Source organism: Caretta caretta, chromosome 5 (assembly GCF_965140235.1).
Source record: "Caretta caretta isolate rCarCar2 chromosome 5, rCarCar1.hap1, whole genome shotgun sequence".
In the NCBI taxonomy this organism is placed as follows: Eukaryota; Metazoa; Chordata; order Testudines; family Cheloniidae; genus Caretta; species Caretta caretta.
In genome coordinates, this window is record NC_134210.1 from 21,169,977 (window position 1) to 21,194,292 (window position 24,316).

At 44.0% G+C, this 24,316-nt stretch overlaps 1 protein-coding gene across 1 annotated transcript in view; it reads left to right on the top strand.

The window, feature by feature from the left end:
- Positions 1–8,922: 8,922 nt before the first annotated feature.
- ONECUT2 (one cut homeobox 2) overlaps positions 8,923–24,316 on the top strand; it is a 56,694-nt gene continuing 41,300 nt past the window's right edge. Inside the window, exon 1 of the mRNA XM_048850936.2 lies at positions 8,923–10,284. Coding sequence (XP_048706893.1) covers positions 9,132–10,284 — 1,153 coding nt within the window. The 5' untranslated portion in view covers positions 8,923–9,131. The remainder of the gene's footprint in view (positions 10,285–24,316) is intronic.

The window sequence follows — 24,316 nt, forward strand, 5'->3', positions numbered from 1 at the left end:
TGATGCTGTTATTGTTTTATTTGTTCTTATTTGTTTTATTTGTTCTACTAATCTTTTAATCATTTATAATGAAATGTCATTATTTATCAGTAACAAACTAAACCTTCTAATAGAGAGTTTTCTCTTCTGCAATTCTAACCCTACAAAATATGTTGAAATAAAGGTTAGATGTGACTTGTGAGCTCCTTCCTAATGAGATAATGCATTCATTTTCCTTCTACCCAGGGCTCTCCAAAATGAAAGGCCCATGCTAATAGGAAAGCAAGTGCTGACCAGGCCTGAAGGTGCTGACCTTTGCTTCCCTGTGCCCTGGAGTGGGGGCGGAGGAGGGGGAATCTGGCAGTCCATGGATCAAGTGACCTCTGAGATGCTACAGCACAGTGTTCCCATGTCCATCCTTCTCAATACACAGCTCATCCTTGCCCAGTGAATGAGGGACATTGCCAGTGAGGGCGACAACTTTACTGGAATGGGTGGTGCCATGTTAGAAGGAAATTCTTCCTGTATACACACACAGAGAGACTCACAAAACCATTGGGAATTTCTGTGCAGCTGCTGTGAATATATCATGGCAGGCTGTGATCTATAAAGCTATTTACACAGGGGTAGTAGTAACAAGCAACCTGTTTTGAAGTTAACCTGATCTCTGTGCCTTTTCCTAGTTTGCTCTGTGTGTGTGTGTGTGTATTGCAATACAGACCTTGTTTTAAGTTCTGTTTTAGAGAGAAAGAGAAATAAAATAAAAATATATAAATTGCATTTTGCATATATTCATGTACATAAATATACAGAAGGAGAAAGAGGAATTGCACCGCAATTATTGATTTAGTTTTGTTGAAGGAAATAATACTTGCAATAGAGTACGGTGGAACTGAGACCCTAATGGAAAATAGTTTTACAGTGTACAGTGAGTCCTGAAGATTATCCCAGATCTCTCCCTGCCCGACCCGCAAAATCACCCGATCTAATTAGTTTCATAATGGGATGCTACTCCTCCAATTGCATCAAGGGATTAGCTGCTTTTAGGAGATATAGGATTATGTCCCTCACACACCAGCGTAGAGCGATGGAACACAAAGTTTTCAATGGTCCAAACCGCTGTTTCACCTGAGTAGGGGACAACCTGAGGACCCTTGTTAAGTTCTAGCCAAAACCGAAGCGATGGGACTTGCTGCTTTTCCACAATAATTGTAGCTGTCTGTTGCATCAGTGAATAATTAAATGGAAGAAGACCACAGGCCTCCTGGCATTAAGAAAGATTAGGAATTGGGTGGCGTGGTCTTCTTCTGGGATATTTCCTAACTTCATCAAATCTGCCTCTAGGGAAGAGGGGAAGGGGCCATTTATGCAAAATATTCTGCGTTAGAAAACCCAGGTGTGCGCTAAACACATTCGTTCTGGGTGGTTTCTTCTTTTTTCAGTTTGTCGCACGATGTCCTTTTCAATGCGTCCCTACCCTGGGTTGTGTTAGACATTTTATTGCTGCTAAAATCCAACCCAACCTGAAAAGTGGCTCTTCAGGGTGGAAGGAAGGAGTTAGTTTAATTCCCTGTAAAGCTGAGCTCTTCCGCGCTGTTACTATTATGCTTAAAGCAGCTGGGGAGTCGGATCCTGTGTTCACACTGGGAGCTCGGCTGAGTTATTGTTACTGGAGTTACCTCCCAAACTAATCAGGCCAATTAACCCAATTTTTGCTCCTTTAAGAGTGTGTGGCTGATTTTCCCCTCCCCCCATCCTTGATTGTTTGCAACAGAGTTGCAGAGATCCCCCCGTCCGGACTCTGGGATTTGCTTCTGGAGAAGATGAACACAAACAAATGGACATCCACAAAAGCGTGTCACAAAGTGTTTCCTCCCCGCGGCGGGCGTGCGGACATGCGCGTTTCTCCCATAGAAGTCAAGGGTGGCTTAGAGAGCCTCCTGGGGACCCAGGATCGGACCCCAAGTCTGAAAATGTTCCCCTTTTCAGTGGTTCTCAGGAGAGATCTCCCTTTTCAGTTGCCTGCGGCTACATCAGCAGCCTCAAGAACACACCTGGAAAAGGGTCTCTTGCTCGAAAACATTTTCAGGGTTGCTTTTCTTCCTTCCTTGTTTGTTTGTTTGTTTGCAGCCGGCGGTGCACTGTCCTTCCACTCTTTGCAGGTGCCTTTTTAAAAACCCGCTATTAGGAGCCTATACAGGCATATTCCCTTTGAATCAGGCATATTGCAAACCAATACTGCATGGTGCACCGGGGGGGGGGGGGGGGGGAGAGGGAGAAGCAGGCAGGGAATTAATAAACCTGGGTTGATTTTTTTTCCCCTTTTCCCTTTGAATTTGCTTTCTCCGACCTCACCCCCGCTTCCATGCCTTCTAATCCAAGATTTTTAGGTAGCTGGAAAACCATCGATTCCTTCAAACGCAGTGGTTTGGATCTGCCAGCATAATCCCCAATGGGTTTCTAAATAGTATTTCAAATCGTGAAAGAGCTTGTTACTGCAAAGTACATTTCAGAGGAATAAGTTTAATTGCATGTATATGTATATACAGCACTTCTATGCGTATTTGGTAATATATGTCTCTGAGTATGTACACAGCCACATATATTCTCTTATATATCCCATTCCCTATATATACTGGCTGATTTAATTAGAGGTGCCATAAATATCTTATTAATTTGGCCAGTAGAAATTAACATTTAACCACCGTTAAAAAGCTATTTATATATTTTCCCAAGGCAACAGATCAAGACGGCTTTCTGCAGAAACGGCTGCACTTTTGTGACTGTTTGAAAGTCAGTGAAAAGCTCCTAAACCTTCAGTCCCTTTTCAAAGTTTTGTACAACAGTACTAAAGACGAGCTGCGCTAACTAGCCGTCTTTGCTTTCCTGGTGAAACTACAGCCTTGTGGAAATCCGAAGATCATGGTAATTATGCGGCTAAATAACTAATCATACAGCTGTAAATGTCCTTAAGTGTGAAGGTTTTACATAGAAATCTTTGGATGTAGACACACGTAGATGTAGATATAGATAAATGTTAGCAAACGGTGTGTATACAGAGATATAATGTTAACAAAATGTTCACGTTTAAAATCGAAACAACTTTTTAAATGTTTAACATCAGTTGAAAAAAAAAAACAAACCAATAGTTCCACTTTCCTGTTAATGAATAACCGGGAAAATTGTCCATATAGAAGTCATTAGTTGATGCTGTAAGCATTCAATGCACAAACATTTGTATTAAACCTCTTTTTTTAAAGCACTTTCCTGTTAAACTTCTATTGGCGTGGGTCGGTTGAATTTCCATAGTCAAAAAACCCTGTGTGCTTCCAGGGCAAATGAAACATTTAAAGAGGCAATAAATTAAAAGCGACGCCAGAATTTAGTGTCTACGGCCAACTTTAGAAACATTTCCGCTTTCAGAGAGTTAAATTTGTCTTTTTTACAATCAACTGCAACTTTTGCCTTTCTTTAGAAAGGACAACAAAAAGATTTCACGCACAACTTGCCCTGAACAAAGAGACCTCACGCCAGTTTCTTCTGTTGTAGGCTGACAACAGGGGTGGGGGGAGGACCTAATTTTATACACACTTGGGGGGCTAGTTCTGAAAACTAACTTGAGCTTTATGAATGGCTATATAGGACAGATATACAGTTAAGTATCTGAAGCGCGTTGGGATCGACAGAGGAAAGCGCAGTATAAGAGCTAAGTTTTATGATAGGTAAAGTGTATGTAGCTACACTAAGTGTATCCGTAAAGTAGAATAAAATACATCTAGCTAGATAAATTAAATGTATCTGTAAAGTATATTAAAGTATATCTAGCCATATACAAAGTATATCTTGATATAAAGTATATTTATAGTTAAACCTATATGTCTGTTTTTCTGTATAGCTATTTACAGATATATATGTATGTAAAATGAAAACAGACTGGTCCAACTGCTGACCATTTGTTTGTTTTTTTTAATTAGGCGATGGACAATGTCTCCCTCAAAGTCACAACAATTATCCCTAACCACAGAAAAGGGATACTTTTAAACTTGCTTTAAATTGAATCCATGATGGATACATTTTAACGCACACCGTGAGAATTGGCAGAGCTGTAGTTTGCATATGCACAAACAGAACGGATACCAATTTATAACCTTTCCTTTCCTTTCCTTTCCAAAATACTGAGCTGCCTTAACGTTGAGGGATTTTTTTCTTTTCTTTTTCCTTTCTCCTATTAGGACTTTTCCTTCCTGATATTCTCAGGGATCCAAAAAAGACTGAACTTTCTCTGGTCCTGTCAAAAAGGGGCCATTTTCATCTGCCTCACCAAAATAAATAATTAAATATGGCTGCCACCCTAAAAAAAACCCCAAAGCTGATTATCAGGGTCCTCGATAAGATTAGCATAACGCACAAGGACAACGTTTCTCAAAGTTATCGTCTCTGCGTTACTGATTAAAATGGAGGAGGCGGGAGGCTGCAGCGGGCAAAAGCGTAACATTGGTGTACTGGGGAGCAGCGAACTCGGCACCAACGAAGATTCAAACAATCCCCACCGCCCCGGCACCCCGCTCCCTTCAGCTCAGAGCCCGGCTCGCAGCCTCCGCGAGATCAGGCAGAAGCAGCGGGTCCCGCTGGTGCTGGTTCCGCAAATGGCCTCCTATTCAAAGCCAGCAAGTCCCATTCCTAACTCTGTGCCTAATTTGCGTGTGGCACGATTTGCTCTTTTCCCTCCTTCTTTCTCGAGCTCCCCGACCCCCGCATCCCCTTCCATTTATCAAAGTTGTAGCGGGGGAAGTTCCCGAATCCGTGCGAAGGCCAGAGATGTCTCAGAACGGGCTCTGGTTACTTCCAGGTCCAACCTGGAGCTAAGAGAACTCATTGTCTGGTGGTCCAGTACTTTCCCGGCTTGGATTTACAGTCCAACCCCGACGTGATGAGTCCTGGCGAAGCAAAAGCATAGCAAGCAACAGTGGGATTCAAAACCGCACCCTTAGCCAAAACAAAAACTTCTCGCGTTTGGTTAAGGAGGGAGGCGATCCTGCACAATTCAGCCATTCCTCGGCTCCCAACAGTTACCCAGGGCAACAATTCTTGGTCGTGATCTAAATGATTTTTTGTCTCTAGGCTGATCACACATTTTTTCACTTGCAGGCTGGCTTTATGTACTTTTCCTCTCCTCTTACACCTATTGAATGGTTAGATATAAACAAGCTACATGTGTCAGAAGCTACAGGGATCTCCTTTGGAGATTGTGTGTGTGTATGTATACACCCCCGTACATATGCATATAAATGGCTGCACACTCTTCAGCATAGTCCTCTTACTAACATAGAATTTAGTGGTTAAAATGCAGCTCTTCATTTTTAGGTAGTATAATGATTCTTCTGCCTCTCCTAAAAAATTCCCCTACAATAGTGAAATTGAATTTGTTGTCAGATTAATACAAACGCTTGAGGCCTGTCTGGAAAACCATTATCATTCACTGGCTAGAAAAAAATGCTCTCATTCCTTTAAAACCCAACAACACAAACTTTCTATCTAATTCTCCTTAGCAGAATCAGAAAGGAAGAGGATTGACTTACCCCTGAATGGATGATTACGCTGGGGAAGGGGAACTTTTTGGAAGATGTTTGTTTGATAGCAGTACAGACAGATGCAATTCATTGGCGAAGCTGATTGCCAGTAACGCTATAGATTAGCATGGGGTCTGCAGCACACAGATTCTGATCAATACCCCTGCACTCACATGCCAGATGGTTTTGGTAAGGACAAAAATAAAGTAGCTCAAATCAACTCACTATTATTGTATCTTTTTGTGCTTCTCTCATAACCCTAGTTGGAGAATAAATGTGTTTCTGGTCTTTCTACATTCAAAGAATTGCAGGCATTTTTGAATATTCTGAAAATGGCTAAAATAGTCTCTAAAATAGGTGTTGTGTGTGTTATCAGCAAGATAAGTGAAGACTGTGAGATTTGTTTACTTCTGTAAATATATATGTAGTTTATTTTACATTAATCATGTATATCTGCCAAGCTTTAGTTGCTGATATATTTAATCTAGTTGGAAGTATTTATATCTCATTAATTTGCCCGATATCTTGATTTAAGAACAAAATAGAGCATGAAACACCTTATTTTCAAAATATTTGTATAATATCTTCTTTTATCACACTGTTATGCACTGTGATTATACCCTCCAACTATCTGTATCATATTTAAAGTGGAATATTACATGTGCTTTGCTATACTATTTTACAGGATAGTTTGGCCAAATATTATTAATGAAGGAATTGTATTGACCATATATCACAGTTTCTGCATTGTTTACCAATATATTGAAAAATCATTCCAACGGGGGAAATAACTCAATGGAATCAAGAGAGTAAAATATGGACTCTTAAATTCTGCAAAGTGCAGTTTGCAAAGCTCTTCTCGTGGCCTTTGGAGCTGTAGTTTTCATCTAACGGTACCATTACAAAACCCACAAAATAAATTAACACTTTAAAAAAATGTGACTGCTATCAAAATTGCCCCTGTATAAATGAACCTGAATGGGAACACACAATTCAATATTTTACTAAAAGGGGAGGAGAGACTTCATTTAAAACTAGGACCTTAGACTGTGGTTCATTCAGTCTGTGCATCTCTCATGTAAATGTTTGCTAAGGGTAAACCTCAAAATGTCCCGTTTCCATTAGAAACTAAACGTGAAACCTGTCGAAATCCTGCCCGGTTGATACACAAAGGAAGAAATAGGATTGCATGATTTCACAGAGAAACCCAGTATTGATCCGGAGGTGGGAGCGTGCAACAACTCACCTTTAAACTCCGTCACACGTGATCATTCCCAAGCCCAGAAGTGCAGCTCACAGGGTATATCCTGATCATGAGAGAAAATAGGTTTATTTTACAGTTTACACACTCCCACCCCCGCACCTCAAAACCACTCCCAGAAAAGGAAGAGAAATAATATGCTAATTTATTGATGTAAGAAGAGCTTCTTATTTGTGCAAGTGTGAAGTTAGTTGGGTTAGACCTTTGCATATGAAGCACAGATTACAAAAGCCATTAAGAACAGCTGTACTTCAGGATGGCTTTTTTAAAACTTCATGGTATGCTTCAGGAAATGTGCAAGCACCTTGGGTATCAATGGTGACACCAACCAACTAGGGATTATGACCTTGCAATAGCATGAGCTTTTGTAGTGAATTATAGATGCCTGACAACCAAGGCGATCCACCTTTATAAATATAGAGAATGAAACAATTTACTAAAAAGATCTGGCGCAAGAGGGAAGGAAGGGTCAGTTAAGAAAATACTTGCACTGACCAGAACTCTCTGAAGTTGACCCCATAACATTACTGTATATTCATGTGAGGGGATGTTTTCTCCCTGTGCAGATAGCAGGAGAAAGGGAAAGATCAAGGGAGAGTCAGAAGTGTTTTCCAGATTAATCAAACCTTTTTCTAGCCAAGGTGGCACATACAGTATTTTGGACACTTTTCCTTCTTTTCTTATCAAGTTTTCTCTAACAGCTGGAAGTGGTTGGAAGGGGCTGCCTTAAGAAGACCCCCTGCTCTTCTTTTGACAGCTGATAAAAAGAAAATAGGTCACGCTTTTCAAACTTATGTCCACCCTGCCCTTAATTACTGTCTCTGTAAACAAAGGCAACATCTGCGCAACCTCAGCCTGTTCAAACCTCCAGAATAACACAGGGAGAGCAACCTGCTCCTCAAGAATCTGTTACTTTGGGGGGCAGGCAGGGGCTGTTGGCTGCAATGCCCTTTCTCTTGGTGATTGTCTTTCTTCACGGTTTACAGAGGACACAGATTCAAGGAATAGATATGGAGAGGGGCTTTTGAAGAGAGAAGGGAAAAGTGAGAGACAGGCCCTGGTCATGCCTTCCGAATCCACTGATCCATTTCAGAACAGAATTAGGACTATGCAAAAAGTGTATTACCTTCTGGAACGCAGAGATTGCAGAGCCATATGGCAGCGTGTGCTGCATAATGCCTGGCTTTTCTTGAGAGAAAAAGTGGTACACAGCTTTTTAAAAAGTCAAACGAGCCCGAAGCAGGCTGTTCAGACGTGCTGCAGAACTGGGGGGAGCTGCAAAACTTCGTCACTACAAGTAATTAGAACATGAAGCTAGACTCTTTGGGGGCATTGTGTTTACGGGGTCCTTAACTTTAGTTTAAAAAAAAATCATATCTGGAGTGCCGAAAGATCCAGCTTTGTTTTGCAGTCTGCAGGGATCCAGAGAGACGGAATACTGTAATAAAGGAGCGATTTGTGAGAATAAACTTAAAACAATGCCTCTGTCCTAAGTTGGCTGGCGCTGTGCAAACGCCACCCGCCCAGACTTTGTGATGGGGTTAAAATAGTGACCCTCGGTTGGCAAGCACGGTGCAGAGACAGTTCAGAGGGGGGTGCCCTCTGTGTGACACTGAATTACAAGACAGCAGCAAACGGCCGCTTACACGAGTATTTGTGTCAAGTCACGATTGTAGCATCTTACTTTGGACTATTACTGAGAGCAAATTCTGCGTCCTGATTCGCGGCTGCTGGGGTGGAGGTGGAGGGGGGCGCTTTCCCAGGCTCGGAGAGACAGCGCCTGCCTTTCCCCCGGACAAGGGGGACGCTGCATCTTTAAACTCGCTCTCTCGCTCTCTCCTTGACGTTTGAGTCCAGTGTGTGTGTGGGGGGGGGGGGGGAAGGCGCTCTGAAATCTCAGCCAAGCTTTAAGCCTCCAGTCCCACCCTTCCCCTCGCCCATTGGAGGGCTCTCCCCGACAAAGCGAGGGCTCAGCATTCCCTCCCTGGGCTCTGGCTGGGCTGCCTGTCAGTCCTGGCCCAAGCCCTGCCCAGCCGGGCTAAGCTAGGTTGTTTGAGCAGCAAACCCACTCTGGACAGCTCCAGCTACCTAAACAGAAGACGTAAGAGGAGGAAAGCGCTAGGACATGGCGAGGGAACGGCGCTGGCCCGGCTGATAGAGACTGGTGATTCCCCCCCACCCCCACCCCTCACACACACACACACGCACACACCCATCCCCCTGCCCACACACACACACACACACAACTGAGAGGCCTTATTTCCCCCCCCCCCGCCCCCCAGCTCCGAGCATCCCGCCAGCCCAGCACCCCCATGGACTGAATGAAGACTGCCTACACCGCCTATCGATGCCTCACCAAAGAGCTGGATGCCTGCGCCATGAACCCGGAGATGACAATGGACAGCCTGGGCAGTTTGCACGGGGCAGCCAGCCATGAGCAGGATTTGCTGGGCAGCCCCAGCCCGCACCACCCCAGCCGCAGCGCCGGATCGCTACGGGTCCACCCTCCTCCTTCGCACCAGGACTTAGCTTCTGCCTCGTCCCGCTCGGCCATGGTGTCCAGCATGGCTTCGCTGCTCGACGGGGCAGGGGACTACCGCCCGGAGCTGTCCATCCCCCTCCACCATGCCATGAGCATGCCCTGTGACTCCTCGCCCCCTGGCATGGGCATGAGCAGCACCTACACCACTCTGACTCCGCTCCAGCCCCTGCCGCCCATCTCCACCGTCTCCGACAAGTTCCACCACCCCCATCACCACCCCCATGCCCACCACCCCCATCACCACCACCACCACCAGCGCCTCTCCGGCAATGTCAGCGGGAGCTTCACCCTGATGAGGGACGAGCGGGGGCTGCCGGCCATGAACAACCTCTACAGCCCCTACAAGGAGATGCCCGGCATGGGGCAGAGCCTGTCCCCCTTGGCTGGCACCCCCCTGGGCAACGGATTGGGGTCCATCCACAACACCCAGCAGAGCCTCCATACCTATGGACCCCCCAGCCACGACAAGATGCTCAGCCCCAACTTTGATGCCCACACTGCCATGCTGGCCAGGGGTGAGCAGCACCTCTCCCGGGGGCTGGCTACCCCCCCTGCGGCCATGATGTCCCACTTAAACGGTATGCACCATCCTGGACACCCTGGCCATGCTCAGCCTCACGGGCCCGTGTTGGCTTCCAGCCGGGAAAGGCCGCCCTCCTCCTCCGGAGCTCAAGTTAACAACTCTGGGCAGTTAGAAGAGATCAACACCAAAGAAGTGGCCCAAAGGATCACTGCAGAGCTGAAGCGCTACAGCATCCCCCAGGCGATTTTTGCCCAGAGGGTGCTGTGCCGTTCTCAGGGGACCCTTTCAGACCTTCTAAGGAACCCTAAACCTTGGAGTAAGCTGAAATCTGGCAGGGAGACGTTCAGGAGAATGTGGAAATGGCTGCAGGAACCCGAGTTCCAGAGAATGTCAGCCTTAAGACTTGCAGGTGAGTTCTGGCACCCGTAATACGATCTCTGTGCACATGCAAATAGACAAAGCGTCCCAGGGAAAGAGCCACTGAACAGTGTAGTGTGATGCTGCCGGTACAGGCTTTAGGCACAGCCTAGTGCTTGATGTATTCAAGGGGCTGTTTTTTTAAGGAGCTGCACGATGAGTAGATTGCCCTTGTCTTGGTTTAACGTCTCCCTTTAATAGTCTTAATCTGACTACTTCGAGCTACTGGGTGCTACCAGACTGGCTTGTCTGGTGGCACTGCTAAGAGGACAATGGTTTGGATGTTTTGTTTTCACCCTGCTCTGTAATCTTTACACATGATCTGGGCTAGAATAGTGCCGAGTTTTTGACATTTCCTATTGCACTTGGAAAATCCCCAGTACGCCCAGCAAAAGGCTCTTCAGTTTTGACCCACGATAAGGATGCATGGTAGGTACATTGCATCCTTATTTCTAGGGTAGATGTGTTTTGTTTTGTTTATTTCTCTCGGAAAACTTCCTTGGACATAACGAGAGGTCCCGGGGTGGTGTCGGATGTATTTTATCAATTTTAGGAGAGGAAAAAGCAACAGATCCTGGGAAATCTCTTATAAAGAATGACGCATTTTGTGAGGGGCAGTTTTAGAATAGCTGTTCTCCAGGCTTTGAGTGCTTCCGTTTGATATTTTTTACCCACAGCGCCAGTATCTTTCATTTCTGGTAGTAGTAGCTGTCGCATCAACGCATTTATTAGACAAATCACAAAATGTGTATTTCCTTTGCACGGCGGAGGTTGTGTGAATCATTTCCAAGTCTCCTAGATTCCTCAGTGAAAGGAAGCACATTAGGAGTGTGATACATTACGCGCCGAGAAATTAAGCTATAGATTATTGCATGCAAAAGTGTAAGGCTGCAATACCCTCTTTGCAGACACGGGCGCTTATTTTTGTAAAGAGCAGAGAGCTGGATTTGAAGCCGAGGGAGAAGACAATCACACTTGGTACATTGTTCTAATGTGAGGTGAGCTGTTTTGTGCTCCCTCTGCTGTAATCAAAGAGAAGTACAACCCTCTATTGTTCTAAGATTACAAGAAATCGTCCATTAAGGTTGCTATTCGAGGGAGAGTGGGGGATAATAATACAGATGGTTGGAAAATAAATCGCTATCTGGAAAAGTGTACATGGGATTATGTATAGATGTTTCTTTGCTGGATATAGTGTGCAGTGGAGGAGCGAACCGATAGAATATTTATGCTTCAAAAAATAGACTTGTCAAGACTGGAAAAACCTATATTCTGGGGAGGGGGGGAGATCTCTTTTCATACAGAGAGGAGAAAGTGACTGCCTAGAGGAACATCTGCAGTCCTTTGAGCATTGCTTTGGCTCTACATCTGGAAAGAAAGACATGCAGGCAAGAATTAACATATCTGCATTAATTGGAATTTGCTTCGCTGTCCCATCACATTTTAACATAATACATAAAATATTGGCAACCTGTTTTTGACACATACTAGCCCTTTACCACAAACTTGTTCCCATTATATATAATAGTGTGTGTGGCTCGTTTTTATAATGTGACAGCTGCATATTTACAAATGCATTTTAGAAGGGATTTCTACTCTGACAACTACCTAGTTCACCTGTGGTTGGATTGATTCCAATCTGTACCAAGTAATCGTTTGGTATTATTGATTAGCAGAGGGCAAATAGGAAACAACCTTTCGGAAAGATTACTTTTTGCTTCAAAATCCACCCTCCATTTGTGCGCAGAGGGGGTCGTGGTGGTGGTTGTGTTTTCCTGGTTGTGTCAAATCCTGAGTGAAGTTCTTTCTGGAGCTTCTGATATGATTTCTTACTAATTATAATTATTGATTAATATTAATTGTTATTATTACCTACTACATCGTGGAAATAAACGCAAAAGGTAGGGGAAGTTGTGTGCGTTGTTGTTCTTAACAATGTCCCATTGAAACCTGGTGTGAGATTTGAAATCCTTTGTTTCTAATTGTGTGTGTGTGTGTAGTTGGCACACTTTCTAACAAAGCTATTTGGAAACACTATACAATGAAAGGCAAGTTCCACTCCCTTCCTCTTTTCTCATGCGGTCTTAGGGACAATTCATGTGTGAGAAGTCCAGAGTGAATAGATCTCTTCGGCCTATCTCAGTGGTCGGTGGGATTCTTGCAGTGCGTCTCTGGAAGTGGTGTAGCTGATATGGCAAGCTTTGTGTGAACCACGATTCCCCCCCCCCCCCAAGTGCAACGTACAAAACAGAGAAGTTGGGGCTCTATTCCGATTCATTTAGAGATGCCGTTTGGAATTGGTCAGAGTTGCTAAATTTGCAGGATGAGGTCTGATCGTTCACTTGAAGTCCTGAATAAAGAAAAGAGGCGTATAAAATATATTGCTCTTGAGAGGCGTTTAAATAGATGCATACAAGTATCCGGATTGTATCTAGTATCTAAAGTAAGGTGAGATTTTGCCATTTATTGTGTGGTTTTATTAGCAACAACAAGTGGGTCAAGGACTTCCTGTACATCAGCGGAGACTATTTTTTCGGTCAATAGATCACACTCCTGTCGTAAGATATGCCGTAGCGGGGATTTGGGTGAGCAGGTATTATGTACTCAGTGTAGCTACAGGGGCTGGGGGCTGGGGGGAGAACAGAAGCCATCTCTCCATGCATTATTGATAGAAAACTCTGCACGCCCCACAACCGGAGATGCCGGCGTCACTTTGGTTTGGGTTAAACAGGCACAAACCCGGAGCCTCAGCTTTCGGATCTATATCCACCACTGAGGGCCTTAGAGATTTTCAGGGGGAAGGCGGCGGCCCAAAGCCACCTGGGTACATTCATTTTTACAGCAGTGCTGTGGGCTTGGTTATTTTTCTCCCTTCAATTCCTATGGCCCCGTCTGGCCAGGGGAGGAGGGAAAGAGCACGGGACTGGGAAGGTGATTTTGTTCTTGACTTCGTCGGCTATTAAAAATTCATGGTATCTTCTCTAACACACCCAGGGCGAGAGGGGGTTGTGTATTTATCCCTTCGCCTTTTCAGCATTATGAATGTATCTCGCCGCAGAGTCTGTGTGTGTCTGCGGCGCTGGGATCCTGGAAGTAGAATCAATTCTGGGATCTTTTCGGAGGGAGGCTCTCAGGAGTGCGATGTACATTTAATGTTACTAATCAAATTATGATGCCTTCGAAGCGGGAGAGATCACGCGTTAATGGTTTTCACCTTTGTGATACAATCACTTAGGCGCGCGCACACGAAATTGAACGATTTTCAATTAGGGAAACATCACTAGTGGAGGCAGAGGAGATCTGCATACAGTAATGTGGTGACGAATATGCCAGTCGCCTTATCTACGTCGGGGAAGAAAATTAAAACTAAAGCCAGTCATCTGCTATAAGAAAAGGAGGACTTGTGGCGCCTTAGAGACTAACACATTTATTTGAGCCTAAGCTTTCGTGGGCTACAGCCCACTTCATCGGATGCATGCAGTGAAAAGTACAGTCATGAATGCATCTGATGAAGTGGGCTGTAGCTCACAAAAGCTTAGGCTCAAATAAATGTGTTCGTCTCTAAGGTGCCACAAGTCCTCCTGTTCTTTTTGCGGATACAGACTAACAGGGCTGCTACTCTGAAACCTGTCATCTGCTTTTGCTTTCATGGGGGAGGGGTAACTTGCGGCGCTAATTCTAACATGCGACTTTTCCTTCAGTTAGCTCATTTAGGACATTGTCATTTCGATTAACATCCAGCGTGTCCCAGCCTCCGTCCCTCGACGAAAGAGTGCCGTTCGCGTGGCGGATGCACACGCCAGATCCCTGCAACTGGCGTTGTTTTCTCGGCCCAGTTAGACACACGGTCCCTTTGACACCAAAGGAAAGAGCAATCATGGTTAGGTGGCGAACTCCACATTCCAGACCCTGTCCTGCTCCTGTTGAAGTCAGTGGGATTTCGGCTGCTTTCTGGGACGGCAGGCTTGGGCTGTAACTTTTCATATTTGAAGCCCTGTTAATTTATGCTAACCGCCCCCCTTCCAGCTAAACCCAGAGAGGGTAGAAAAGAGGTAAAGGGACACATCTAATAGTTGTTAACGATTATGGATAAGATTTCCTAATATTTTAACCTATTCCTATAATTACATTAGACAGAGAGTTCACATTTCTCTGCAGCTGTTTCAGTGAGAGAACAGACATTTATGAATGTGTGTGTGTGTGTGTGTGTGTGTGGACACACAGAATCTCAGCTCTGGCTGCACATATGGGAATAGCCTTATGCCTGTATGTGTAGCCACATCTTATCCTATAATATCATATTGCAATATTCTATTATAACCAATGAAAAACATAATCCTGTACCTACGGTGTCAAGTCACTTGAGTCAATATGCACCTTGCGCCCTATAGAAACGTGCATTAACATTTGTACATAACCCAGACATACTTTTGCTTGATGGTCTGATCAAATTAATAATTGAAGGGCTAGCTCACTACTGTCCTTGTTTTTTCGAGTCCCCTGTGAATCAATAACACCTTTCTAATATGCATTAGTGCTGGGTCCCTGAGAGCATTGAGGGTAGGAGAGAGAGAACACCACACGCGAAATAACCTGGGGAACAGGATCTCATAAAGCGAGAAGGCTCCAACATTTATTTTTATTCCAGTCTTTCCAACCATGTGGTTATGTCACTTTTCTCAAACAAATGTGTATATGGAGGGAGATCGATGCTGATAATGTTTAGAAGATTAAAAGAGCATTAATGCTGGCAACAGTAACATAAACGTGTGGACCCAGTTTTCATTGATCTGGAACCTGATCCGGCTTGTTTCCAGTAAAGCTGATGGCGCTGGCTTTCCCAGCACAAGACTCCCCTATCGTGTGTGTGTGTGTGTGTGTGTGTGTGTGTGTGTGTGTGTGTGTGTCGCAATCCTTTCCTCTCCCCATACCTTGCGAACCTTCCCAAAACATTGGCTGAGCAGATTGTGAAAGATAATGGCCAACATGGCGATTCACCCTACAAGCCACGTTTCGGTTCCCCGAGGGAGCCGATCCTGCAGCCCTGTGGGGAAGCAGGCTGCGGGGCGGGCCTCGGGTTCGCTCTCAGCTCTCCCCTAGGAGTGGTGCCAAGAGGCGACCATACGGCTGGGTGCTTTGCTTCAGTGCGGTACTAAGCTAGCAGAAGGACAGGCCGGCGTTAGAGGGGACGCTTTTCACTTGGACCAGTACAAAATGACCCCCGTGCCTGTCTCATCCTCCTAGGAGATGGCTCTCAGTGTGAAAGCTGCCAGCTCCGGACAGAAGCTGTCTGACACGGCGTCAGGCTAATGGGGACAGATTGAAGTGGGGCTTCCATCACCCCTCTTCCCAATGCCTTCTCTCAGCCCCCAAATCTGGACAGTTGCTGCGGTGCATGCGCAGTCGTTGCTTTCCCTAACTGTTTAAAAACTCTGCATACTATAAATGACTGTATGTACGTGATGTCCATGTACATACAGCAAGCCAGCCTTAACTAGTCACAGGAGCTAACAAGGAGTGTGTGCTCTTAGACCAATACAGAGGGTTTTAAAAACTCCCTACACAGGTAAATTACACAGTAGACAGTTGCTCTCTGAGCAATAACAAACATTTTACACACTTCTAAATAATCGGCCTTCTTTTTGTTTTTCTACTTCTTTGTGCTCATTTTTTCAAAGCTTCAATACAATCAAATATTTTGGGGGTAACGATCCGATGAAACCACACAAAAGTTTCAGCGTTAAGAGTTTATTTGACATCCCTGTGTAGTCTAGTGGCGAGGGAATGGAAATTATTTCACTTCTTGACCCCAGAGGACTATGGCCTCTGAAAGCCCTACCCAAAATTGTGAATAAGGAGGAAATTCCAACTTTAAACTTGGATTTCTTTCTTTCTTTCTTTCTTTCTTTCTTTCTTTCTTTCTTTCTTTCTTTCTTTCTTTCAGGTTTAGGTAAAAATTTATACATTTGCTCTCTCTCTCTCTCTCTCTCTCTCTCTCTCTCTCTCTCTCTCTCTCTGTGTGTGTGTGTTTGTGTCGCACACTCACGCACAATACACACGTTCTTGCTATATAGTTCTTTCCACCCTTCTCCCAAAAATATTTCAGTTCAGAACAAAACCAGATGTATACAGTGGATCCGAGTTCGTTTGTTTGTGGCTAAGATGGAGCCTCAAAATGAGATGGATGGTGGGGTTTTGCGTTTGTTTGTTCGTTCGTTTGGTTTGTTTGTTTGTTTTGATAATTCGTTTTTAAGGGTATTTAGATCGCCATCTAAAGAATTTTGTGTTTTGAATTGGAAGTATCCAAGCATTATTTAAACAAAAAAAACCTTTACATATGACAAACTAAAACCAAACATAAAAACTCAGCAACGACAAATCTGTCTCCCCCCGATTCTCCTTCTGAATGGTGCTCTCCAGGTGTTTTTTCCCTCGTGGGTAGGTGGATAGCCTCTGGGACGGAGGGAGTTCTGCAAAGGACTTGTTTGTCGTTTCATTTTTGTGGCTTCCTGCACAGAATAGTTTGGCAAGTCCCTCAAGCCGTGGTTTTCAGCTGATATGAGCCGGGCTCCCAGGCAGGTAAAGTCTGCTGGAAGATCCTAGCTAGCCGGGTGTAGAAGAGGGGAACGGCTTAGCCCAGACCTAGCCCCTGTACAATGTCCGATGAGAGGTGATGGGGCAAGGCAGCTTTGGATTTCCATCCGTGCCACCAGTGTGTTCCTGCCGCTTATCCTTCTCCAGTCGCATTACAGCATTGCCACCGGCTCTGGAGCTAGCTGCTGTCTGGAAATGCGAGTCTCCCCCAGCGCTGTCGGTGCAGGGAGGGGTCACCTCCACAGATCCGGGATGCTCTGTGAACCTGCAAAATCTCGGAGCGGATGGGAGCGGGCAGATGGGCTGGAAGATACAGATGGTCTATACTGTACTCTGGCTCCCCGGTAAAACCAGGGCGCGTTTACTCCCTGACCTCAGGTGGTAACAGTGAAACGCCCTTGATGGGTTTTGTGTGTGTGTGTGTGTGTAATATATTTAATTATTGCTTTTACATCCAACCCCCTCCCTCCAGCAGCCCACTTTCTGTAACCGTGGCCTACGCATTTTGTTGCTTGCCTTTAGGGCATTGCAAGCAGGGAGCCCCACCGGTTCAGGGAGCTCGTTGAGGGCAGACCTTTCGTGCCAAGAGTGCCCTGTTTCACGCACATCCCACCCCAGCACCCATCCGTGCCATGTGCCCGTCCAGCCTGGCGCCTGATCCTCCCGGGGAGAGGAGACCCGCGTAGGCAGGCCCGGAGAGAGTCCCAGCGGGGAAGGACCTTTGTAAATGACAGCGTCCTGCGGGGCGTGGATCTCCGGCCAGCCCGTGCGACTATGCAGCCTCGCTGCCTCAGTGTTTGCTTTTCCCTTCTCCTCTTTCTTCTTCTTTCGACCCTGACTTTCCCCTTGAATGAGAGGAAGAACCCAAACGCCGCCCAGGTTACAGTAACACTGCGACCGCATGCCGTCCTCTTTCCTGCCAGGTCTACTCAAATGCAGCTAAGCTGTGTTATCTTCCGGGAGAACCCCGTCCCTGCTCTCAGGTAACGCGAGCGGTGTGGCTCTGCCTAGTGTTTATTTTTTTCATGGATTATGAAGAGGTCGGTTGCTCATCTCCAACCGTTTCTGTACTTGAATTATCAGAATTGCTTAATAGCTTTATGGCCTTCCGTGCATAGTTTGATATCTATCTGCAGTGTTTGCCCAGCTCTTAGAGATGTGTAAGAAGCTCAGGCGGGACAGATTTCAGTCATGATCTGGGATTTATGGAACATAAATATAGCTAAAGCTATACATAGATCTCTATGGGTCAAATCCCATTCATTTTGCAGCTGATTTTAATAAGGCCAAGATCTGGCTCCCATGTCTCCCTTAAGGAATTAGTTTGTTCATCAAATGTTTTGAAGACACAAGAACATTATTTCCCTTGTCTCAGTGTGTGTGCATGTGTGTACAAATCTTTCCAAAAGGTTTCTATAGTGTGAGGTCCTATAAGGATTAACGGGAGGAAGCTTGAGATAGTAATATTCTAAGGAAAGGCCAGAATCTCAAATAACAGTTGTCAGAATGTCTAAAAATAGACATAAGAGTTTATGCACCGCATTGCACACAAAGGGACCAGTTTGTAATGCCTACCAGGATACAACTCCCATTGTTTTCACTGGGAATTTTTTATTTCTAAGGCCCGCAGAATCAGGCCCAAAATATTCAAAGGGAAGACATATTTGTATTCATGCAGGGCTGCTCTATATCATTTTCGGATGAATTATTCTCAACAGGCAGGCAGACATTGTTTGGGTTATAAGCATACCTCTAAAGTAATTTAATCACACTTGGGCCTTAGCTCATGTAATCAAATATACATATACTTTTTCCTGTAGGAAGAAAATAGTTTAAATGTATATAGTCTATATTTACGTTGGCAGCATGTCACAAATACTAATCATATGGAACCAGGAAAGGGAATGGGAACATGTCAGGAAAAAGAATCATACTTTTTGTAGAGGACAAAATAACTATATTTGTTTTTAATGAGGAAGGAATGTGCATTCCTGTGTATCCACCTCCCTTTTTCAGAGTGTGTTTATCATCTCAGTATGTAACGTAGGTGCTCCTGTCATTGATTAATTTCTGTTAATATTAAATTGATCAGGAACCTGCAATCCTTACTTAACCAAAAGTCCCACTGAAGCCAGTGGGACATTTGCCTGAATAAACAGTGCAGGATCAAGTCTTATGAATAATAAAATAGCCATTTGCAATTGGAGTCCTGCCTGTTGAGGACTGCTGGCTCAGGAGCGGCCAAAGTGCTGGTTCTACAGAGCTGCCCAGTAGCTTCCCCAGTCAGCTGGTTTTGGTTTGGATTCTTTGGACCCGCTTCTAATCTCCCTGACACAGAGTGAAGTAGCAGCAATGCTACTGAAGTTCATGGATTTACACTGGTGCAAAACAGGTAAGAGATCAGAGTTAGGCCCAGTACATTGGTTTGAATGCTCAGACCCTGACCCTGCTCTGTCTGAAGTCATTGGCAAAGCTTCCGTTCATTTCAGTGGGAGCAAGAGCAGGCTGTTTGTTTAGTGATTGTGCATTACTACCCTTTTTGAATTTTACTGATTTAAATGTACTTTTGGGCAGTGTTCGGAGGTGCCTGTGTTATTAATTAGTTAATTATGCCGTTAAGTGAATGGCTAAAGTCAATTTGTTAAAAATAATAACAATAATAATAATGAATAATAATAATGACTCAAGCATGGCCTGTGTTGACTGTAGGTTCCAATGTTCCTATGTCCTTGGACCAGACTTTCACATTAAAGATAAGAGGGCAGCTTCAATCTGCTCCATTTTATGCACATTGATATGACCCTGGGACTTCTGCCCAGTTTCCAGTACAGCTCTCTCAACTTGCAAACTTCTCATCTCCCTGGTCTACACGGGAATTCTCTGAGTCTGTTAGAGAATCTGTTGTAAACACAGATCCATTGGTTTGCATTTGTCAGAGAGGAAAGTTAAACCAGTGAAAAGAGAAGCTCTTTACTGTTTTATGCAGGGCCAGGGAAACCTTTTGTGTTGATCCTATTGATCCAATCTTTCCCTTTAAGGAAACCACATAGTTAAAGACCCCCCATTCAATAGATTTAGCCTTCATGCTTGCAATATTCTTTTAAGTGGTCTCATCTAGGGTAGTATGGCAGCATTAAACCTGAGATCTAAACAAAAGGCAAGATAGAAAAATACAATGGGATTTTAAATATTAGAAAACTAAGGGCCCATCCTGCAGCCTTTGCCCCAGTAAAACTTCCATTGAAGTCAATGTTGAAGCCAGTGGGAGTTCTGGCTGAGAAAGAACTCGAAGGGCCAAGCCCTAAAATATTTGCCAAAATGTGCAATTATTTCTCCTTCAGATATGTTAATTTTTATTGAGTCTTTAGTGTATTTACATGTACAAATATTCTTACAAATTGTAAGGTATCCTTAATACATGTGTTTTTCACTTGTATTTCAATGACAATTGGTTTTTCAAATGTATGTCCAGGCCAGAATTTTGAACTGCTCTATTTAAGTATAGAATATATTGAAACCAATGGATTTGCAACCATTTACATCAGCTGAGATCTCTTCCATACAGTTTTCATGTGGCATTTTGGGGGTAGATATGATGTTAGATGGGCCCTGGGAAGAGTCCATAGGATTGTAAGAATAAGATAATACAGGACATAGTACAGGAATGACTGCTACATTCCTTGGATAATACTAACGTGTTATGCTAATTCCAATAACTACAACCTGTGAAAGGCCCTTTTGCTTACCGCACTAATCTGCTAGATCAGCCTCACTAATTCTGTGGCCTTTTAACTGCATGAATAACAAATAAGGAGACATTCTGTTTTAATTCTCTATTTGATCTGGGCTTAATAGTGCAGTTCTTAAATTTTTGTCAGGATGAAAAATATTAATGATCCCTAGGTGAGTTAATGTATTTATCTGTTTAGGGAGTTCAAAGGGCAGAGTTCAACTATGGTTCAGGTTAATTGAACACAAAGCCATATCCTAATGTCTGTGTTGACTGTGAGGTACTAAAAGTCTGAATATTATCACTTAGAAGGTGCACCAAATCTCTGTTAAGCAAATACTGCACCAAATGTAAGGTAAGCAGACATATGAAGAATGCAATTTAAATGGCTCTCATTACAAAGTCTTAGGCAAGCTACCAAGCTCAACTTGGTTATGAAATGCCTGGTAAAACCTTTGAGTCCCCTTGGGTGAGAAGTGTTTTCTCATTGGAAAATTGCTTTATTGGTACCAGTGACCTGTAGAGCAGCTGCTGCAGCTTGGACTGAAAATCAGCTCTCAGAATAATGTGCTCCTATTAAAATGGATAAGACATTTGTTTACACAGTCAGGGCTTGCAGAAAGTGCAGTTAACCCCATCCAAATTGTTTACTGCTTTGAAAAGTCAATGGTCACAATTAGCCCTCTTGTACAAAAAATGATAGTTCACAAGGAGGGCAAAACACTGTGTAAGACCAATCCTGCACTCTTTAAATACTTCTGATTTTTCTGGGCTGATCAGCAAAGTGCTTGCATAACTTGTTTGCATTTCCTGATTGCTGAATCATGTTACTGATGATGAAACATTTTTGTACCTAAATGCCATCAGTGATTCATCTGTGCAAAATACTCCCACTGACCACTTTTTATTTACATTCACTTGATCACTGTGCATTTCAGCAAACATGAATGTGCAAACAGTGCTTTTATTTGGAATATAGTCTGGATAAATGCAGGATCAAGATAAAGACAAATATGCAAAAACTGCTGGAGACAGGCACTGAATTCTGAGCTACTATTTTCCCAGCAGAGGTGGAAGAGAGTCCCTTCCAGCTCTGAACCATAGCACCACCTATTGGTGGCTTTATTGTCACACGAAAAACGCCGCACCGGGTCAGACCAAGGGTCCATGGAGCCCAGTATCTGACAGTGGGCAGTCCCAGATGCTTCAGAGGGAATGAACAGAACAGGATAATTTCAAGTGATCCATCCTCCATTGTCCAGTTGCAGCTTCGAGCAGTTGGAGGTTCAGGGAAACCTGAGCATGGGGTTGCATCCCTGGCCATCCTGGCTAATAGCCGTTGATAGACCTATTCTCCATGAACTAATCTAATTATTTTTTTATCCTTGTTATATGTTTGGCCTTCACAACATCCCCAGGCAATGAGTTCCGCAGATTTCCGTATGTTGTGTGAGGAAGTACTTCCTTATGTTTTGTTTTAAACCTGCTGCCTATTAATTTTATTGGGTTACCCACAGTTCTTGTGTTATGTGAAGGGGTAAATAACACTTCCTTATTCACTTTCTCCCCACCAGGCATGATTTTATACACCTCTATCATACCCCCACTTAGTCATCTCTTTTCTAAGGTGAACCCATTCTCTTTAATTTCTCCTTGTATGGAAGCTGCTCCATACCCCTAATCACTTTCGTTTCCCTTCTCCAATTCTAATATATGTTTTTCGAGATGGGCTGGCTAGAACTGCATGCAGTATTCAAGGTGTGAGTGCACTTTGTATTTATATAGTGGCATTATGATATTTTCTGTTGTATTACCTGTACGCTGTTTATCTTCAGAAAGTGGGCCAAAAAAGTTAAGCACTTAAATCCATATTCAAGCACCTAAATAAAGGAAGTTTAATTTTCTAAGGTGCTGAGCATGCACAGCTTTGCATTGACTTTAACGGAAGCTATTAGTACTCAGCACCTTTGAAAGTTACTGAGGCCCAGATCCTCAAAGAGATTTAGGTGCCTAAATCCCATCGATTTCAGTGGGAGGAACATCTGGGCCTAGCAGCTTCCATTAAAATCAAAGGAAGCTGTGGATGCTCAACATCTCTGAAAATCAGGCCACTTTTAGATAGAGGCCTAAATAAGGACTAAGGTGACTGTAAGAATTCTGCTTTGAAAATCTTAGCCATGAACAACATTCACTGTATGCACAATTGCTAGCAAAATCTGTTGTATTCTGTTCTGGTTCTTAGACCACCCTCAACACCATGGTATCTGACCACCTTCCATTAAGAGATATGGCTAATATCTGTCATGTGTGGTTTGCTCTCACTCTCTCTTTCATGCTTTTCCCAAGGGAGAAATTGTGTGTGCTATGGCTTTTATTATCGTAGTTGTTGTTAAGTGATAGATGTATATTGCTATTAGCAAAGGCAAGGTCAAAGAAGTGTACCTTGCATTGGGTACAGAAAGAGGTGAGGTTTGTGGTGGTACTTCGTTCCTGTGGAAGTTTGTTCCACAGTCTTGAACCAGCACCCAAGAAAACTCTTCTTCCTCTTCTTTTATTATCTGCCTACCTGCTACATAGCTGCAGTGGTGATTTCCCCAAGATTGCTACTATGCTTTGTTGCTATATGGTAAAATCATTTATTTGTATGTAATGGGCAATATCATGGAACTTCTGTTACCAATATAAGATATTCACCAAGATTAGAAAATTCAATATGAATTTTTTAATCAACAAAGGAAGATTCATAGATTCATCGATATCAAGGTCAGAAGGGACCATCATGATCATCTAGTCTGACTTCCTGCAGAATGCAGGCCACAGAATCTCACCCACCCACTGATAACAGATAGAAGTTCATGACGTTAAATTAATTAAAAGCTAAGACATCTTAACAGCAATTACAGCGAAATTAGAGGAGCACACTGCGATACATAACAGCATTCTTTGGCAATATGAACTGAATGTCGTGAATGCCATTGCTGTGTGGAAGGCAAGTGTGTGCGTGTATTTCTTTGCACAGTAATACTGAGCATACAAATACTTTTTGCAACTGGATCTTCATGTTAATTTCAGTACCATGAACAGTTACAGCTTTGCAACCTTAAAAATATCAGGTCAGTGTTCTTCCCAAGAGACCATGTGGGGTAAGAGCTGGGCCAGCATGCGACTGTGGGGCCCCAGATCTGCATGTTCCTGCAGACCAGAGGGCTCAGTCCTAGAGGCTCTTTCTTCTCTCTGGGATGTTGCTAAGGGTATGTCTACACTACGGAATAAGGTCGAATTTATAGAAGTCGGTTTTTTAGAAATCGGTTTTATAAATTCGAGTGTGTGTGTCCCCACAGAAAATGCTCTAAGTGCATTAAGTGCATTAACTCGGCGGAGCGCTTCCACAGTACCGAGGCAAGTGTCGACTTCCGGAGCGTTGCACTGTGGGTAGCTATCCCACAGTTCCCGCAGTCTCCGCTGCCCATTGGAATTCTGGGTTGAGATCCCAATGCCTGATGGGGCTAAAACATTGTCGCGGGTGGTTCTGGGTACATATCGTCAGCCCCCCGTTCCCTCCCTCCCCCCGTGAAAGCAAGGGCAGACAATCATTTCGCGCCTTTTTTCCTGAGTTACCTGTGCAGACGCAATACCATGGCAAGCATGGAGCCCGCTCAGATAACCGTCACCCTATGTCTCCTGGGTGCTGGCAGACGCG